The 17,043-nt window shown below is 42.5% G+C and overlaps 1 protein-coding gene across 8 annotated transcripts in view; it reads right to left on the bottom strand.

Moving 5' to 3' along the window:
• Positions 1-1,607: 1,607 nt before the first annotated feature.
• The window catches only part of CASK (calcium/calmodulin dependent serine protein kinase), a 454,527-nt gene continuing 439,091 nt past the window's right edge, over positions 1,608-17,043 (bottom strand). For all 8 annotated transcript variants that reach the window (XM_049873006.1, XM_049873008.1, XM_049873009.1 and 5 more), the window contains 2 exons: positions 11,399-11,482; positions 1,608-7,127 (listed from right to left, as the gene is read on the bottom strand). In XM_049873006.1, coding sequence (XP_049728963.1) covers positions 6,951-7,127; positions 11,399-11,482 — 261 coding nt within the window. In that variant the 3' untranslated portion in view covers positions 1,608-6,950. The remainder of the gene's footprint in view (positions 7,128-11,398; positions 11,483-17,043) is intronic.

The following is a 17,043-nucleotide window of genomic DNA, read 5'->3' as shown; positions in this document are numbered from 1 at the left end:
CTGGGTGGCTGAGCCTCCACCATCTGCCTTCATCAGTCTTGATTTCCCATCTCCAACCTTAGTTTAACATCTCACGGGCCTGGAGTCACATGCAAGGTCCCAACAGGCTGTCACCCCCACTACCCCTCTCAAGGAGTTCCTCAGACCACTTTGGCAGCAGAAGGGAGCCAGATTCTCTGTAGGGCAAGTGGCTATAGGAAGGGAGATATAAAGGTACCTTTTGGGATGGAAAGATGGCAAGAGTGGTAACTTGTCCCCTTACCCCACTCCCCTGGAAACTCATAGTGATCTACCCATGCCCTGCAAGGTTAAGTTGGGGAAGGAGAGCAGGTGTGCTGGATGCAGGATCCCTGACACTGCCATAATCATGGGATTTCATCGGCAGGCCCCATGTCTTGTGCTGGATAAAGATGCTGCCTTCTGGAACATTCTCACCTGGAGTAGCCTTTCCCTTTAGCTGGATTGCTGGCTCTCATTACTACATTGTTCCTGCATCAATCTCGCTGCATTCTTTTTGCAGATGACCTGTCTCTGCTACAGCAGTTCACAGAATGATACCTGCTGGTGTTTACTCAGTGTATCCTATCACAGTCATCTGGGGAAAAAGTGCGCGAACACGTTTATATTCATTTCTACCAACTTAATATCAACATGTTGGAAGTGTTTTGAATGCCACAAAGTTCAGAAAATAAGCTTGATGGAAGCATTATAGTTTTGGTCCTCTGTGCATCTAGGGTAAGAAGGCTACAGAAAGATTACTTGGGATTTTTGGAATCAAAAGGCCAGGGGCTCAATTTCTTGTGTCTGCATGTGGTCTAGACTTCTGGTTTCAATTCCTCCTATAAATACTTTTTTCGTAGAGTGAGCTTTGCTTGAGTAAAGCAAAGAATCACTCCTAACTTGTGTTTCCTTAATATGGGTCTTCTTAAAGTGAGCCACGTAAGCAACTTTGGGCATAGTCTATTTTGGGGGATGTGTGAGTGTAGACACATGGAAGTGTGGCTCTCTTGAAGCCAGCATGGTTCTTCTCTCAGGCCAAACCTAGGTCAAGGGTGAGGAAGGACGAATGTGTAAAGTAAGCTTCTGAGGTACAGGAGAAGCCACATTTCAGACTCCAGACTCAATCGGACCACAAAAGACTAAAGGAATCCGGCAGAGCAACAACCCTGGAGGAGGCTTCCTCTAGAGGCTTTCCATACAAAAGTAAAAAACGGGCCAGGCTTTACATGCTGCAGCGCCTACACTGCTAACATCAATTTAGATTTCTATTTCTAGGAGATGTCACAACTTGAGTTTTTTTTTTTTTTTTCTTAAACCTGATGCTATTTTAAATCTGTAAGTCACTGAGCTTTAACTGCTCTCCGGATGCAGTCGGTAACAGCCACGGCTAAAGACAGAGCCCGTGTAGGATGAGCACCAGAGGCCTGGGCCGAGCTCCTCTGGGAAGGTCTGTGAGGCCTAACCCACAGAGGAACTCCCAGAGGCCTTTCACAATCCCGTCAGCCCTCTTCCTCTAATCCTCGTGTTGTTTGTTCCCAAGTTGGTTGACCTGCAATCTGAGGAGACAACTGCCTTTTTGTGTTTTATACATTTTATTCATACATTTCTCCAACTTTGAAATGACAAAAACCCAATTCTATGGTTTCCCATTACACAGCATCCTACAGGTATGTATATTCTACAAAGAATACTATGGAGTTTCTCTTCGTTCCCTGTCATACCAGAGATAACAGATTAGGGTTCCGTCGACTTGTTGTACTGTGCTGGCAGTGCACCAGCGTCTGGTTATCCTGGCCACAGGGTCAAGCGATCGGGAAGGGAGGGGTGTGTGCTAAGGCATGTAAATAGATACACACAGAAAAAGAAAACCAGGACATTTACAAAGAATCCGAACCTTTCAAATTCCTTCATCTCCTGGATGCTGAAGGACATCTCCTGCACGGACGCTATTGCACTCTAAGGCTCTGCTGTACCCTGCAAATACTTACAATTGGATACGGTGAGATACACAATAACCATTCACAGCTCTCTCTCTTTTTAATCACTGAGACATTACTTCAAAACCTTTTATAAAAAGGCAAGAATACATACAGAAAAAAGAACACGTTGGCAAAATCTTATGGAAAGCAGCCCCAGAACTGAGTTTGAATGGTGACGCGCCTACACACAGCAATTAAACACGATGCTCTGGCCTCAGCACTTGAGGATTGTGCGGCCTTCGCATCTGTCATCCTGCCTGTGGCACCCAGCAGCCCACTGCCCACCTGCCTGGATGACCTTCTGGAGACAGCTGAGATTGTAAGTAAATTTCCCCAGTTCTCTGTCTCTTAAAAAAAATAAAAAAGGAAAAAAAATAGTTGGGGCCACTCACTGTGGAGGAATTCCTATTTCTACTCCCAAGCAGAACTCCTTCTAGAGATTGTACTTCCTCTGGGTCCAGAGATGGTCACCCCCAGGCCTACATGATTTAAGACTCAGTGAAAACACTGGCAGGTGGCCTCGGTCGCACACCAGAGAGACTGGAGCTAATGCTCAAGTGGGAAGGGAACAAAGCCCCAAGTTGCTAAGCATACAGATAATGGAGTTGTGCTTGGGGTCTGAAACAAGGTCTCCTGTGTGATGACAAACATGTCTTTCCATTTTCTTTTGCTCGGTCCATTTGCACAGGCTCAAGATAGTTGATGGGGTGTCAGGTGAGAGGTGGTGGGAACTCAGGATGTACCATACCCCTGAAGAGCTAAGACTTGGGTACTGCCTGCCCTAGAGATGGTACAGCCCTCTGCCTACTGCTATTCCTGGGGGCTGTGTCTGCCCAACTTCTGCTGTAGAAGAGTGGCAGCGAAAAGACCAGATGGGAAGAGGGATGTTGACTGTTGAGCGTAACTCTCCTTCTCCCTTTTGTCCATTACCTGGTGTACGTGACATCTAAATTTACTCACTAGAGCTGGAAAATCTGAGATTTCTAGTATCTCCACATTTAAGGCAAACTGATTTGTGAGTGCATGAGCAAAACGAATCAAGCATGAAGTCTAACAAGAGTCTTCTCGTAACGGTAGATGCCAAAAAGAGAGGAAAATCTTATTTCTAAAGGAATAAGGAAAGGAAAACGTCTACAAAATAAAATGATTTAGGATTCAAGCTTGTAACCCTTCTGTAAGCTGCAGTGAGAAGCAAACAATCTTTCTAAGAGGAGAACTAGTTTGAAGAGCAGAACGAAGAGAAAAGAACTTGCCGTAACCAGCCTCAGGATTGTAAGCCCTTGTAAAGAGGATGGAATTAGGAGGCTATGTTCAGTTCTGAGAAACCCCAATTTGATGATGGAAGACAGGAAGGGGGAGGAGTGAGGCCTGGAAGGAAGGGGTTGGCTTTTGGAATACCGATTGCAAGGTGTCTTCTCCTCTTTCCAAGGAGACAATGTGTGGACGGCATTTCTATTAAGAATTTATCTATCACACAGTTTTCTTGCTAGCTTTAGCAGCGGGTTCTCTTTGCCCCAAGTCATTGACCTGGAATGAAAAAAAAGGACATCACATGGGTGGGAGACACAAGAGCTTTTCCTTGTGGCTGCCTTGTCCTTAAGGGGCAGTTTCTCTAGGGTCTGTTTCCTCTGGGCATGGTCACTGTTCAGTTGCCTGGTTGCTCAGTTGACTCAACTTTTTCAAAGGATGAGCTCAAAGCCTCAGGGAACAGATACTTGCAAGTGGTTAAAAAAACAAAAGCTGCAGCGAGGAGATCAAAGGCTTTAATGAGGGAATAGTGCTGTAGATTCCAGGCCTGCCTGACTAGAGGAAGGCTGGCCCCTGGCCGCCGGGCCCCAGCCGAGTGAAGTGGAATTAAAAAGGAGGAAGGAACACTCTGCAATCCTTCATGCAGTGGGGAACATTGCAGCTTCTTTACATAGTCTGCCGCCAGTGTCTTCTGAATGCAAAAAAGCGAGAAGTAGGTCACCATTTCTTTTCCTTTTCTGAGCAAATATTTTAAACCGTCTCATCTGACAGCAGATATATTTAATTGCAAATTGCATTTTAAGAGGCTACAATATTATCTTGACACAGGGAAACTTACAGATGAATTAAGTTGAGCAACGTTTTCCTTTTTAGTGTTAAGATTGAATACGCTGGATGACTAGAAAACTAGGACATTTCCTCTCTTTAACAAAGAATTCCACGTATAAAAACACCTCCCTATTTTGCTGTGGGAGTGGGATTGCGTGGGGTAGGGAACCTCAGAATATAGCTCTTCAACACTTCAATGGGCCGCTGATAAGATTTAATAATCTAATCATTTGCTCTGGTCTTTAAAAAGAAAAAAAAATGGTTTTGCTGATGGAATGGAAGCAGTAAAGAAGCTTTTAGCAATTTTCTCTGATTGCTTACTGGACAATTGCAATGTAGCAGCAGCAGCAGCAGCAATGTACTGAAATTACTCTGAATTTAGAAATTTAAGTATTTTCTGCCAGGTCATAAAGACACTGTTTTCGAGAAGATGCCTATTAGTGGAATGGCATCTTAGAGAACTCTGACAGGAATTCTGGTTGCAGGCATCTCTCCAGGTGCACAATGGCAAGAACAATGGCTACCTGTGTGCTTCTCAGAGGATGCAGAAAGAGACTAAGAGGGCATGCTTCGGAATTCTGGGGTCACGTACATTTAAATTGGTATCGTTTTTCTCCTCCTTGGCTTAACTCACCTTTATGAACATGGCGGATGGGATAAGGTAGGCATCATCACCATTTCTGGAGATCTGGTCTCAAAGGGCAAGCAGGGGCATGGGTTTTTCTACCAGAGGAAGGGAAGCTTCTGTTTCCCATGTGTTAGTTGTATTCTTTGTGCTTCAATGGAAAAGAGGTAGAGTGGGCACTTTGATACTGAAAAGAGCCCGGATTGTGGTCAGTACCATTACGGGAATGACTGTCTTGCCTTGGCATCAATTAGATTTAAATCCCTCTCTCCATCCAGGGTTAGACCTCTGTTGAGCTTGTCTCTGGTTTGGTTGTTTGGTCATCCTGCTGTGGGGCCCAGAGAGAAGTAGTTCACTCAACACCTTGTTAGTAAGTTGCAGACTCATCTTGCCACTGACAAAGGACAACATCAGAAAAAAAATTAGCATTGTTTAATGATAGTAGGTGGGGGGTTGACAACATAAAAGGAGTATACAAATGCCTTCTCTGTTTGGTCCTTTAAGAGGAGCTGTTTAGCTCAGAACACACCCTGCACATCCTGCCAAGGCACAAAGTGACTGAAGCCATCTAATGTATAAGAAGAAAAAATGATGTTTTTTTTTCCAAGAATCATAGGTTACTATGACAACTTCACACGCGCAAACTCTAATGAAAAACATTTGACTGGACCTCTGGCAAAGAGTTGAAAATCCCAAGCCCTAATCTCCCATATTAAAAGAGTGGGACCTCATGGAAGGGTGGTGAGATGGTTGATGTATCTAAACCAACAAGGAAAGACTATTCTCCTGTGCCAAGGGATATAGCAAGAGGAAGTAGAAACCACAGATGGCCTCCGGTACATCCATGGCCGCCATGGCTCTTGGGCACACACTCTCTGGGAGTCAGCCGTGGTCCAGGCTGCACTCTCTCAGGTTATTTTGCTGCCCCGCCAACTGACATTCACTCCTGGGCTTTCTGATGGTTCAATGAGCATCAAATGAACTATAAAACCTAAAAGATTATCAGCTTGTAAAACTGAACAAGTCTATAATGAAATGAAGGACCCAAAGGCATTTAATTATTGAACACATAAAATGAAGTATATTTAAAAAAAAAAGTTTGGTCAAACCGTCCTGTTAGTTATCACTTTAAAGGAATTTACAGGGCTGTTATAGATTATTCTTTTGGAATAATTCAGTTTATAGCAAACGCCTAAACTGGTTTCTTCATTGCACAGTATTTTCTCTTAAAATGGGTGCTTTAAAACAATTACATACATATTAAAATCCTCATTGCTTTGCTTAATTAAAACCTTAATACTCTCAGACAACACAGATCTGAAATGGTGAAACCAGCAATTCCCCCTCCCACCTTACAACAAATTAAATTGAGACAAAATTACAAACACATTTCACTACATGATTATTATTAATAAAAATCAGTTTCTTTTTTTTTTTTTTATAAAGTTGCCCGAAATGCAAGGGATGTGCATAGGTTTACAACTTAGTCATAATAGCATTTTATTCTTATTCCCCTGGGTGTGCCCCATGAACGGAATGTACTTTGCTGTATAGATTACAGATTGTTTTTGTCCAACACAGACACACCGACAGCATAAACGCTCGCGACTGTCCACATGCATTAAGAGTCAAGACCCAACTTCAAATCTCTAAAAGGTTTACAGGGTGCTTCAAAGAGACAGTATCACATTATCTGGATGTTACATAAAAGGACTTAAAAAAAAATACTACTCTAAAAAGAAAAAAAGAGAGAAAAAAGGCCTTTAAAAATTTATGACTGTTTTGTAATCACTAGACTAATTATTTCAAATAAATAAAGGAAAGAATGATACTCCAATCCATAAAATCAGACTCTAAAAAGAATGTAGTGTTCCACCCCCAATCAAGGTAACAGAGTCATTTTTTTATTATTATTAAAATAGATTATAGAAAGCAGCATCTATTTTGTGCAGTTTTTAGGGGCCTTGGAAATAAAAAGCTATGATTTCCAAAAATATAACATTCCAAAGGATTGAATAATACATACATTTAAAGATACATTTTATTAAAGTTTAGGAGAACTGATTAAAAAAGATACTGTCTCTTTAAATTAGTGTGTGATTGATTTTCTCCTCCTATCTATTCGGACATGACAATAATTATAAATGTAGGTCACACTACAACTAGGTAGTCTCTAGGGACCACGACCTGCTGACACAAGGCCGATAACAAAGAGGCTTTTCCATGTATGAGGTGGTTCCCAGTTATGCATCAGATATCTGGGGAAAGGCCTAATAGACCCAGGAGACGGGGACCCACTGTGGGGCTGTGCACACGAGCTCAATGGCTTCCTCCAGATGTCTGATTGTTTCGTCAATTTCATTGTTGATAATTGTGAGATCAAAGTAGTGCGCATATGTTCTCTGTAAGATATCAGACTCCTTCTGCAGACGCTGAAGAGATTCATCCTAAGTGGTGATGGGACGGAGGCAGGGGTGGGCATGGGGGAAGGGAAGAACAAATAGAAAAATCAGTTGGATTTTGTGTCTTTTCACATTTCTGTTTGTCCCAGTGTCAGAAACAGTCAAAGCTAAGCCTTGATGGGCCATATCTGGGCATGAGGCCAAGTCTGCTTCATGATAGAGGAGACGGTGTTCCCTGGGATGGTAGGTTTACAGACTATGGCTTGAAACTGAGACTGCTCAACATGCAACAGGGGTCTCCACGACAAACCAGACAAACCAGAGAAAACAGACACCCTTCAGCAAACACGCTGCCCAAACCCAGGCAGGGGAAGGCCCTGCAAAGTGTTGGTTACCAGTACCTACTGTACCCCAAGCTGGTCTTTCCTCATTCTTCTAACCCAGGCCCATAGGAGGACCTGTGGCCTGGTCTCCAGCCACTCTCCTATTTGACACAGGGTTTCATTGCTAAGGCCAGAGCTCTTCCATTCCCTTTTCCTTGGTATTCTGCACTCACTTGAGCCAGGCCCCAGTGCCCAGCTGCATCTGTACCAATAAGCCCTTGCCTTTGGACAACAAATTAAGTTGTGTTTTCTCCTTTTCTATCAAAAGGTTCAACGTGTTCCAGAAATTCAATACCATACAATGGCCCTCAACTGCGGTGGATACCAGAGGCAAAAGCTTTTTTGGGTGTTACAAATAATGAACGGAATAAAGCCATATCCCAACCATCAACTGATATCTGATGAATTCCAAAAAACTGGAAAATGGTCAGACAAATATCACTGTTCTCTTGTGAAAAAAAAACTGAAGGAAAAGCAGCTACTAAATTCCAAGGAGGTTTGGAGCAGTAAAGGACTTATCCTAAACTCCTATAGCTTATACAGATTTTGAGAACTCTTGGCAGGGATGAGCCAACAGTGGGTGGCAATTTTTGGTCCCAAGTTTGTCATGTGAGTATAATTTTATCTGTAGGATGGTAGTTCTTTCAAGACAAAGATCTCTTATGGGTCACTAGAAAGTATGCCTTTGCCTCTTCACAGGTCAAATTTTATGTTAAACTCCCAATGGACAAGTTCATATTTGAAACTGAGGAACTTTGTGAGTCAAATGAATCTTTCCCATTCCCAACACTAGGTAGGTGAGTTACTGGGATCATCTGTTTATTTGATTAGTATCTCTCTCCCCAAGTAGAATATAAACTTATCTTGTGTGCCTTGTCATCACTGCACCCCAGCATTGCATAGTGCCTTGTATACAATAAGTGCTTAATAAATGTTGAAAGAATAAGCTCTTGACTTACTGATGCTGGTCATTACAGGATTTTATGAGTACTATAATCAAGAGACAGAGCAGTCCTGGGGGGCCAGGGTGACAATGCCAGATCTCTAGAAAAAAATGAAAGCTGCAGTGCCCTCGGGAACTTAGGAGCACTAATGCTGGCACTGTCTACTTTTCTCCATGGCCCATCTGTTATTTGTAAAAGACCCTTTCTGATGAACCTGATGTGATGCCCCAGGTAAACCTAGGTTCTATGGGGCAGGTCTCTGGAAAGGGGATCAGAAGTGAAATAACAAACCATAGGAGACTTGACTGGTTCTATCACATCACTGCAGGGGAGATGGACAGACAACAGAGCACCTGAAAACTCAATTTTTCTCTCAGGACACTCTGGAGTGAGGAATTTTCTGCCTGTTTTGTCATCTTTGATAGGAATTTCAAAGCAAGACATGCCATGCTTTGAATGTCAGGTATTAACTACCACAGTGTAGATAAGACCCCAGTTAATAAGCACCTTCTAAGGTCATGGAAACCCTGGTGGTGTAGTGGTTAAGTGCTACAGCTGCTAACCAAAGGGTCGGCAGTTCAAATCCGCCAGGTGCTCCTTGGAAGCTCTATGGGGCAGTTCTACCCTGTCCTATAGGGTCGCTATGAGTCAAAATCAACTCGACGGCACTGGGTTTGATTTGGTTTTTTAAGGTCATATTCATTGCCGTTGTGTTGATTCCGACTCACAGCGACCTTACAGGACAGAGTGGATCTGCCCTATAGGGTTTCCAAGGAGTGGCTAGTGGATTCGAACTGCCCACCTTTTGGTTAGCAGCTGAGCTCTTAACCACTGCACCACTAGCACTACAGGGTCGTTATGAGTCAGAATTGACGGCAATGGGTTTGATTTTTTTGGTTTTTTCAGGTCATATGAGCACACTTTCTGGCTGCACTTAAAAAGCATAGTATTTTCACCGTGACTTCACAATAAAAACAATGCAAAAATCCTCATTTCAGGAAATAGGCATTCACCCAAAGACAGGAGTGCTTCCTACTGGTATGAGAAGGAACAATTCTACAAAGTCACTCTCTGGGCTAGGCAATTTTATTTGAATATACCAGTCCTGGGCTTCAAAAACCACCAGCAGAGTTTATTATTTGCGCAGAAATCTGGGCTGATGAAAACATTCAGAAAACTTTATGGCTGAAAGCATCACATTTTAAATATAGTTCTCCTTACAAAAAAATACTCCTGTCTCTTAGGCATCTTATAAGATGAAGCTCTATTTGTCAGCTTCTTCCTCAACAACAGCTTGCCTACATTCTTAACTTACATGTGAGCAGGGTTTAACTCAGTGCAAACAAAATGCCTTCATTCTAATAGCGGAAGCAAGGATGAGTGGGAACAAAATATCTACATTCTAAATCTATTAAAAGAAACAAGGCTGTATTTAATCACCTCCTAGCTGGTACTTACAGGCAATTTTCTGCACCATTTTGGCAGCTATGGAAAATTAGTAAAAGGGCAGGAAAACAGGCAAAAAAACAAAACAAACAAACAAAACAAAGCAAAGATGATAATTCAAGAAAAATACATGGCAACAAAAGGATAAAAGCTAACCACGGTGTGGGGTTTCAAACATGTTTGTGTATCAAATGAGATGGAAAAGTTGAATTTTACAAAGGGATACACCTTTTGCAAATGAAATGACAAAAATAATTACTTAAAATATGAATGACATAGTTAAATCTACATATCTAATCTTCCTTAAAGGTACACAAAGTGAACATTTCCAAGCCTTGATTTCACTATGTTATAACCTTGGGTAACAAGGACATATGCCCTTGGATGAGTTTATGTCAGTATTACATGTTTACTGAACAGAACAAAGGGCACTCTGATGGTTTCTATAACTTGCAAAAAGAGTGGTCTTCAGGATAACTCTGTATAGGAGTCTCCTCCTAACTAACGTGCCTATGGTCAGTAAGCACCCAAACACTTACCATACACATGATAACTACCCTTCTTATCTACCTAGCAATAGAGGGCCTTCTAAGTAGATGCTGCACGAGATAGTGCATCAACTCTCCCAGGCAATATCTCTGTGGTAGCTGCTGACCTGATTTGAGTTGATGAGGGATAGAGCTCATTTCCAGATCTGGTAGTCTCCGGGGTCCTGTAGGAAACCCTGGTGGCATAGTGGTTAAGCGCTATGGCTGCTAGCCAAAAGGTCAGCAGTTTGAATCCACCAGGCGCTCCTTGGAAACACTATGGGGGCCGTTCTACTCTGTCCTATAGGGTCGCTATGAGTCGGAATCGACTCGGCGGCAATGGGTTTGGTTTGGTTTTGGGGGGCCTGGATATAAATTCTATGTGGCTTCCACTCTAGGAGCTGCCTGGGGGAACCAGGGTAGCTGGGCTAAGGTCATGGATTCCTTATAGCTCTCTTCATGCAAAGCAGTCCTTGGCCTAGAGGTAATGACTTCCCCCTTGACGCTCACTCCAGCCCAGAGCTGGAGCTGGGGGTCTCTGCTTTCTTGGCACCATCTCTATCTGGAGAAGGTGTGGGCTGGCAGCCCTGGAGGGCATGAGACCCCTGGGGCGCCTTCTGCCCTGGAAGGGTGAGGGGGTTCACCCTCCAGACTTTAGAGATAGACTTATCGATAAGGCCACAGGCTGTTCCATGAACCATTCTATCCCCATCCCATTTGACTACAGCAGACTTCTGCTGCAAATGTACACTGACACATGCTTTAGGCTGCTGGGACTAAAGCTTGGTTTTTCCTAAGGATTCTGATTTCAGAAGAATCATACTGTCTATGTTGCCTAATTCCTAATATACTGGAAAAAGACCCCAAGCTCTGGAAATCTGATTTTCCAACATCAACAACAAAGCAGAGCTTCATTTAGTTCTTAATGAGACCAGGCTTTGGTCTCGGGCACACAACAAACATGGGTCCTTACAAGGGGGCATGCTCATTTGGGAACTTATCTGAGTGATCCTTACCTCATTTAAACCTGGAGTAATAGTAGGTGCGGCAATAAAAACGACAAAAGGAGCAAACTCTGCAGTTCGCAGGACCTTCAGTGCCTGTGTGAAGAAAAAAAGAAAAAGAAACTTAAAAGAAGAAATGACTAACGCGACTTTCAAATGAGCTTATAAAAATTACACAACTGAAAAATTTTTTGCCAAGGTATTATACATTTACCAACTTCACTCATAACTTATATTCCTCTCTTCCAAAGGATAGGCAACAGCCATCCAGAAAAGAAAAGTTGACAAACTGGACATTTTTCTTATGAATCTCATGAGTCAATTTGATTTCTTTTTCTTCAGAAGAGTGAATCCTGATTATGTTGGCTAGTGTTCATTTAAACCTGGTTATTTATTTATTTATTTTTTAAATTGATTTTAGCCTGAATTTTAATTTCTAGGAAATGCATTTCTGGGTAGACTTGGACGAGCAGGCTGGCTTCACCACTGACCTAGAGCCCATTTTGCTACATTTCAAATTTCAACTTGCTACCCACGGAGAGAAAATACTGGTCACTTGTGTAAAAGCGAGGGCTGTGTTAACACTTACATGAGGCACTCTGAGCTTCCCTGATGAAAGGCCCTTGTGGGACTCACTGCGAAGGAAGTCTCACGGTGGGGGGAGGCCTTGTGCAGGAGCCCGGCCTTTCTGTCTCAGTCCTGCCACTAAGGAGCTGTGTGGCTCTGGGCAACCGGGAGGCCCTTGAGAAAACACTGCATTCAAGGGAGAAGGACCTCTGAGGCCCCTTTCCGGGGCATCAAACCCGTCTAATTATGTACGTTACTAGTTTGCATAGATATAACACTGCCCAGCTGGAATCGGATGCTGTAGGAGCTGATTCTGTAAGGGATTACTGCTTCAGCTCCTCCCCTAGGAGGATACTTCTATGGGTTACAAACTCCCCTCCAATGAACAAACCCCAAGATATCCAGGTATACAGTTCATAACGACTGACATACAATTAATTCGTGTGTGTCAGGGGTAAATAGCTCCATGTCCTTTCTACGAGAATTTAACATTTCTACTCCACTACAGATTTTGCTTTCTAAATAGCCTTTAAATTTGTTGGCTGTGCTCTATTCCTATTATTCCACCTCCTGTCTGGTTCACTGTAGTAGCAATTAGACTTGTCATCCTGCCTCCAGTTTTGCTGCTTTCCAATCCATACTCCACTCTACCATAGAATGATCTTCCTGAAACGCAAATCTGATAATGTCCCTCCCCTGCAAAAAATCCTTCAATAGCTCCCTCTTGGCCTTGGAATAAAATGTGCACTCCTTAGCATAACTGTCAGGTCCCTTACAAGCAGGCCTATACTTATCTCTTTAGCCTTTCTCTGCCCTTTCCCCTCCATGGAGCAGCCTTACTGAACTACTTTCAGTTCCAGAAAAGGCCAGGCTTTCCTTGGGTTCCTGGTATTTTTACTTACTACCCCTTCTGCCTGAATCTTCCATTCCTTCTTTGCCTTTCCCACTGTCCTTTTTACTTGACTGAGTAATCCTTTCTAACTCAACACTGATACTATTTTTTCTGGAAAAGTCCTTGGTGAGCTCTGAGACTCGGTTAGGTGACCCTCCCATGTGCAACCATCATACCTATCACATTGGAAATGCAAGTCCCTGATTACTAGAGGGGAAGCTTTGTGAGGGCAGGGAAGCTTCTTGTTCAGTTGTATTCTCATGCCCAATATGGCACCTGACATGAACTGCCTTTATGAAATGCAGATGAAAATGGAAAAGCAGTAAATACAATTTGCACAAAATTTATTTTGTCTTTGAGGCAGGCTCAACTAGATAGCACTCTGCTTTCTTGGTTGATGGGAATCTCTTTGCCTCTTGGAGTATATAGGCATGTTAGAGACAAATTTGATATTAAAGGTTTCAGCCTTCTTTTTCAGTACAAGGTTCACTTCCACCTGGATTATATTTCTGAATTTTAGTTATGCACCATTTCCTTGTGGGTTAAGGGATCTAGCACCTAGTTTTATCACAGTTCTTGAATTGTTAAAGTCACAGCCTCAGATTTTCCTAGTAGGAAAGCTTGTAAAGCTTTCACATGTTCATTTTTTGAGAGACGTATTTTAGCAACTTCTTTGCCAATCCTTTTGTGACCAAGGATGTTAGCAAGGAGCAAATATCATCAAAAAGTCCATATATAGCTTAATCAAGCTTAACAGGGGCCTTCACTTAGAAATGTCCTTTTTGTCAATATTATCGTGGGCCTTTTTTTTTCTTCCTTCCTATGCTCATAAATCAGGTGAATATAGGGTCAGTTGAGACATAAGGTTTCTTCATCTACCCCTCTCCCCGCCCTCCCCATCACACACATACACGCACACCCACAGCCAGCTTCTGGGAAACTGAGATGGGAAAAAAGTCCTAATGCACACGTCCTACCCTTGCTTCCATTCCCGAAGACAGAATTCTGAGTGCCAGATGGTGAATGGGACCCACGGATGAAGTACAGAATGACATCCCAGGCATGAAATGGTCTCTTCTCTGCTCAGTAACTCCAGCCTGATATCCACCCGATCCTTTGAATATTTTAAGTTCTAGCCTGCTATCCCATTACAACACCAGAAAACAACCAACTTGGAAAACAAGAGTTTAGTTCCCGGCAGATTATCTATTCTCTGTACTGCACACAGTCTTAAAAAAAGACATGAGGGTCAGTCGGCACTTGCTGCACAAAACTGTCAATGAAGACCGTGTCCATCATATTGTCTAATGGCTCTTGTGGATAAGACTCATGTTTTATTCCTTTAGCAATTGATTCCAAGGGAAGAAATGGCATGCTTCTCTCTATTTAATGAATGTTACGTGATCTATGGTTGCTAGAATGTTCAGAGTCAAATGTAATGTTTATCCCAGTAACTACAGTCACCCCTGCATTAGCACATTTGCTTCCTCCTTCTTTTTATGGCTTTGAGTTTCTATTTCTATCCTATATTATCATAATTTAAAAAATTGTAAGATGCCTTACTTCTGGACTGAGATTTTCTTGTCTGCTAGGCCTGATATCTTCAGCAGAGCCACCACATACACATTTCCTCAGTTGTTCTTGAAAGTCTCTGTTCCCATACTTTGCTCTATTTATGGACCTCAAGTGAATGCTATTTTTGGTATAATTTCAGCTTGGCCAAGGTTCAGTGTCACTTTAGGGACGGGAAATGGACTGTTTCATAAGGATTACCCTCCCTCCGGCAGTTAATAAGTGACTTTAAGATGAACTTTAAACCTTCTTCCTTTCTGATTCAAGATGAGACATAAATTTGTTAATGTTTACAGGCAAATCTTTCTCTCTGAACCCCAGAGAAGGGAGTGGGGGGAGAGAGAGACAGATCTCTAGAAAGATCAGTGAAAATAAGCTGGATTTAAATAGCCGAAGTAACATTAACATTTAAACTTAATTCTTCAGTTCTCTTTTTTGGAGATCAATTGATTTTATAGCTCAGCTACGGCCAATAATTAATCTCAGGTTACCATTCAGTTCATTTCTAGAAAATCTTCACCTATAGCTACTGTACCCTCAGGGAATAAAAAGTCATTTGACTCAAGTACCCTGGAACAGACTTATCTGGCTTGCAAACTTAAAAAGCACATAAGGGCAAGCGTTTGAGTCATTTTGTACAGAAATCTGAGGGAACGATGACCCCAGAAACAATCTTAAGAGCCAAATGATTTAACAAAGTAGCCCCTGGTTCAGAACGTGGTTCTTGATTTCCAGTACAGATTCATAACAAATGACTGAAAGCTAGTCCCTTCATTGTGACCTTTCCTTCTGTGGGCAAAAGCAAAACCATAAAGATTCTGCTGTTAACTTTTTAATGCTGAAAACAGATAAATCAGAATAAAATTAAAAAGCTAAAATCTAAAATTGTGACATTAAGTTCTGATTACACACTGGAGGTATTATTGTTTCAGCTTCAGGGACATGGATTATTTCCTGAGTCGTGGCTTTATTTTCATGAGAAGTAAGTTCTATAGTTTTTCTTAGGGTTGACTGCCTTATAGATTTTTCTAAACCTTAAAAAAAAAAAAAGAATTTAAATTGTACTATTACATACAAAGGGGAACACTGGGAAATGTTGCATTTTGAGGATTCTTTTCTAGTATGATCCCATGAAAGCAAGTTGGGATTTACTGTAAAAACAAACAAACAAACAAAACAATTCACTTGCAGCAATTGGCTGTAAAGCCTTGATCAAGCTACAATTACGTTAAGCCTCAGCTTCCTCATCCATAAATGTAGATATCGATGTCTCTATCTCATAGGGTTACAAGGATTAGATAAGACAGTAGGAGTTAATAGTACTTGGCTGCTAACCAAAAGGTTGGAGGTTTGAGTTTACCCAGAGGCACCATGGAAGAAAGGCTTGGTGATCTACTGCTGAAAAATCAGCCACTGAAAATCCTGTGGTCTCAACAACAACAAAAAATAAATTAAAAAAAAAAGAAGAAGAAAGAAAGAAAGCCCTATGGAGCACAGTTCTACTCTGACGCACATGGGGTTGCCATGAGTTGGGGCTGACCCTATGACAATCTTTTTGTGTGTAATAGAAACACAATCTATTGTTACTTAAAAAAAAAAAAAAAAAGCTGGGTTACTAATTTTTTCCAGCTTAATGTATTTGCCATGATGGTTTAGGTTTAAAATTGGGCAACAACATCTTATCATATGGAATTACTGGACATTTGTACAATTTGGCCTTAACTGTCTAAAATAAGTTAAGATGGCACAAAGTATTAGACCTGAACCAAACGAGCTAAACACTTTTGCTAGGTGGTCTTTAAAAGGTCCACATATAGTGGAAGTGGCATCAGCAGTGGTAAAAGTGAGAGGATTTTAAAGAAAATGCCATAAGGCACTTCTCCAGTTATGGACAGTTTTTGATGTACATCAAGGAAGGAATCTCATCCTCAACAGCTCTTCTTATTATTTACATTCTTAGCTGCTGGCACAGTGCCTGGCATACAAGTGTGTTAAATCAAACTGTCAATGAGATACAGTAGAGGGGGCATTTTAAAAAGCTGGGGCAGGAAAAGGGCATAGAGATAAATGTCCTAAGGAAAGAGCCTCCCTACAGCAATGAGGCGCTGCCTGAAAGCAAGTCATTCATGGCCACAGGCATCCTGAAGGCAGGACGAAGGCCTTTCCTGGCTTGTGGAAAGAGTAGGCTGGGATCAGAGAAGCCTGAGGGCAAACCCCAGTCAGTGCAGGCTCTGTGGGTATCCACAGAGGTCAGTGTGAGACCAGTGCTGGGCATGAGGCCAGACTGGGCAGTGTGTAGCCCTGGGCAGGAGAGCCCGGGACCAGAGTGGTCAACCAGGCTGACAAGAGGAGTATGACTTGGGTGATCCCTGTCCCCAGGATGACCTCCCCAAAGAAGGTTGGGCAGAGAACAGGTTGCCTATGGTCTGTCCTTGGAGGTAGGTGGACCTGAGAGCTGACAGTTCTGAGAAGCGGGCACACAGAAAGCAGGTGAGAAGAGTCCAGGTGAGCACATCCAGCAGTCAGGGAGGAGGGGAAACTGCCCAGCCTGGGGCGAGGAGCGCTCTGGTGCCAACTGCAACAGGTCAATGTAACTGCTGTGGATGTCCTGATGAGGCCAAGAGAA

This window comes from Elephas maximus, chromosome X, assembly GCF_024166365.1.
Source record: "Elephas maximus indicus isolate mEleMax1 chromosome X, mEleMax1 primary haplotype, whole genome shotgun sequence".
Taxonomy (NCBI): Eukaryota; Metazoa; Chordata; class Mammalia; order Proboscidea; family Elephantidae; genus Elephas; species Elephas maximus.
This window is presented reverse-complemented; position numbering and strand designations above follow the sequence as displayed.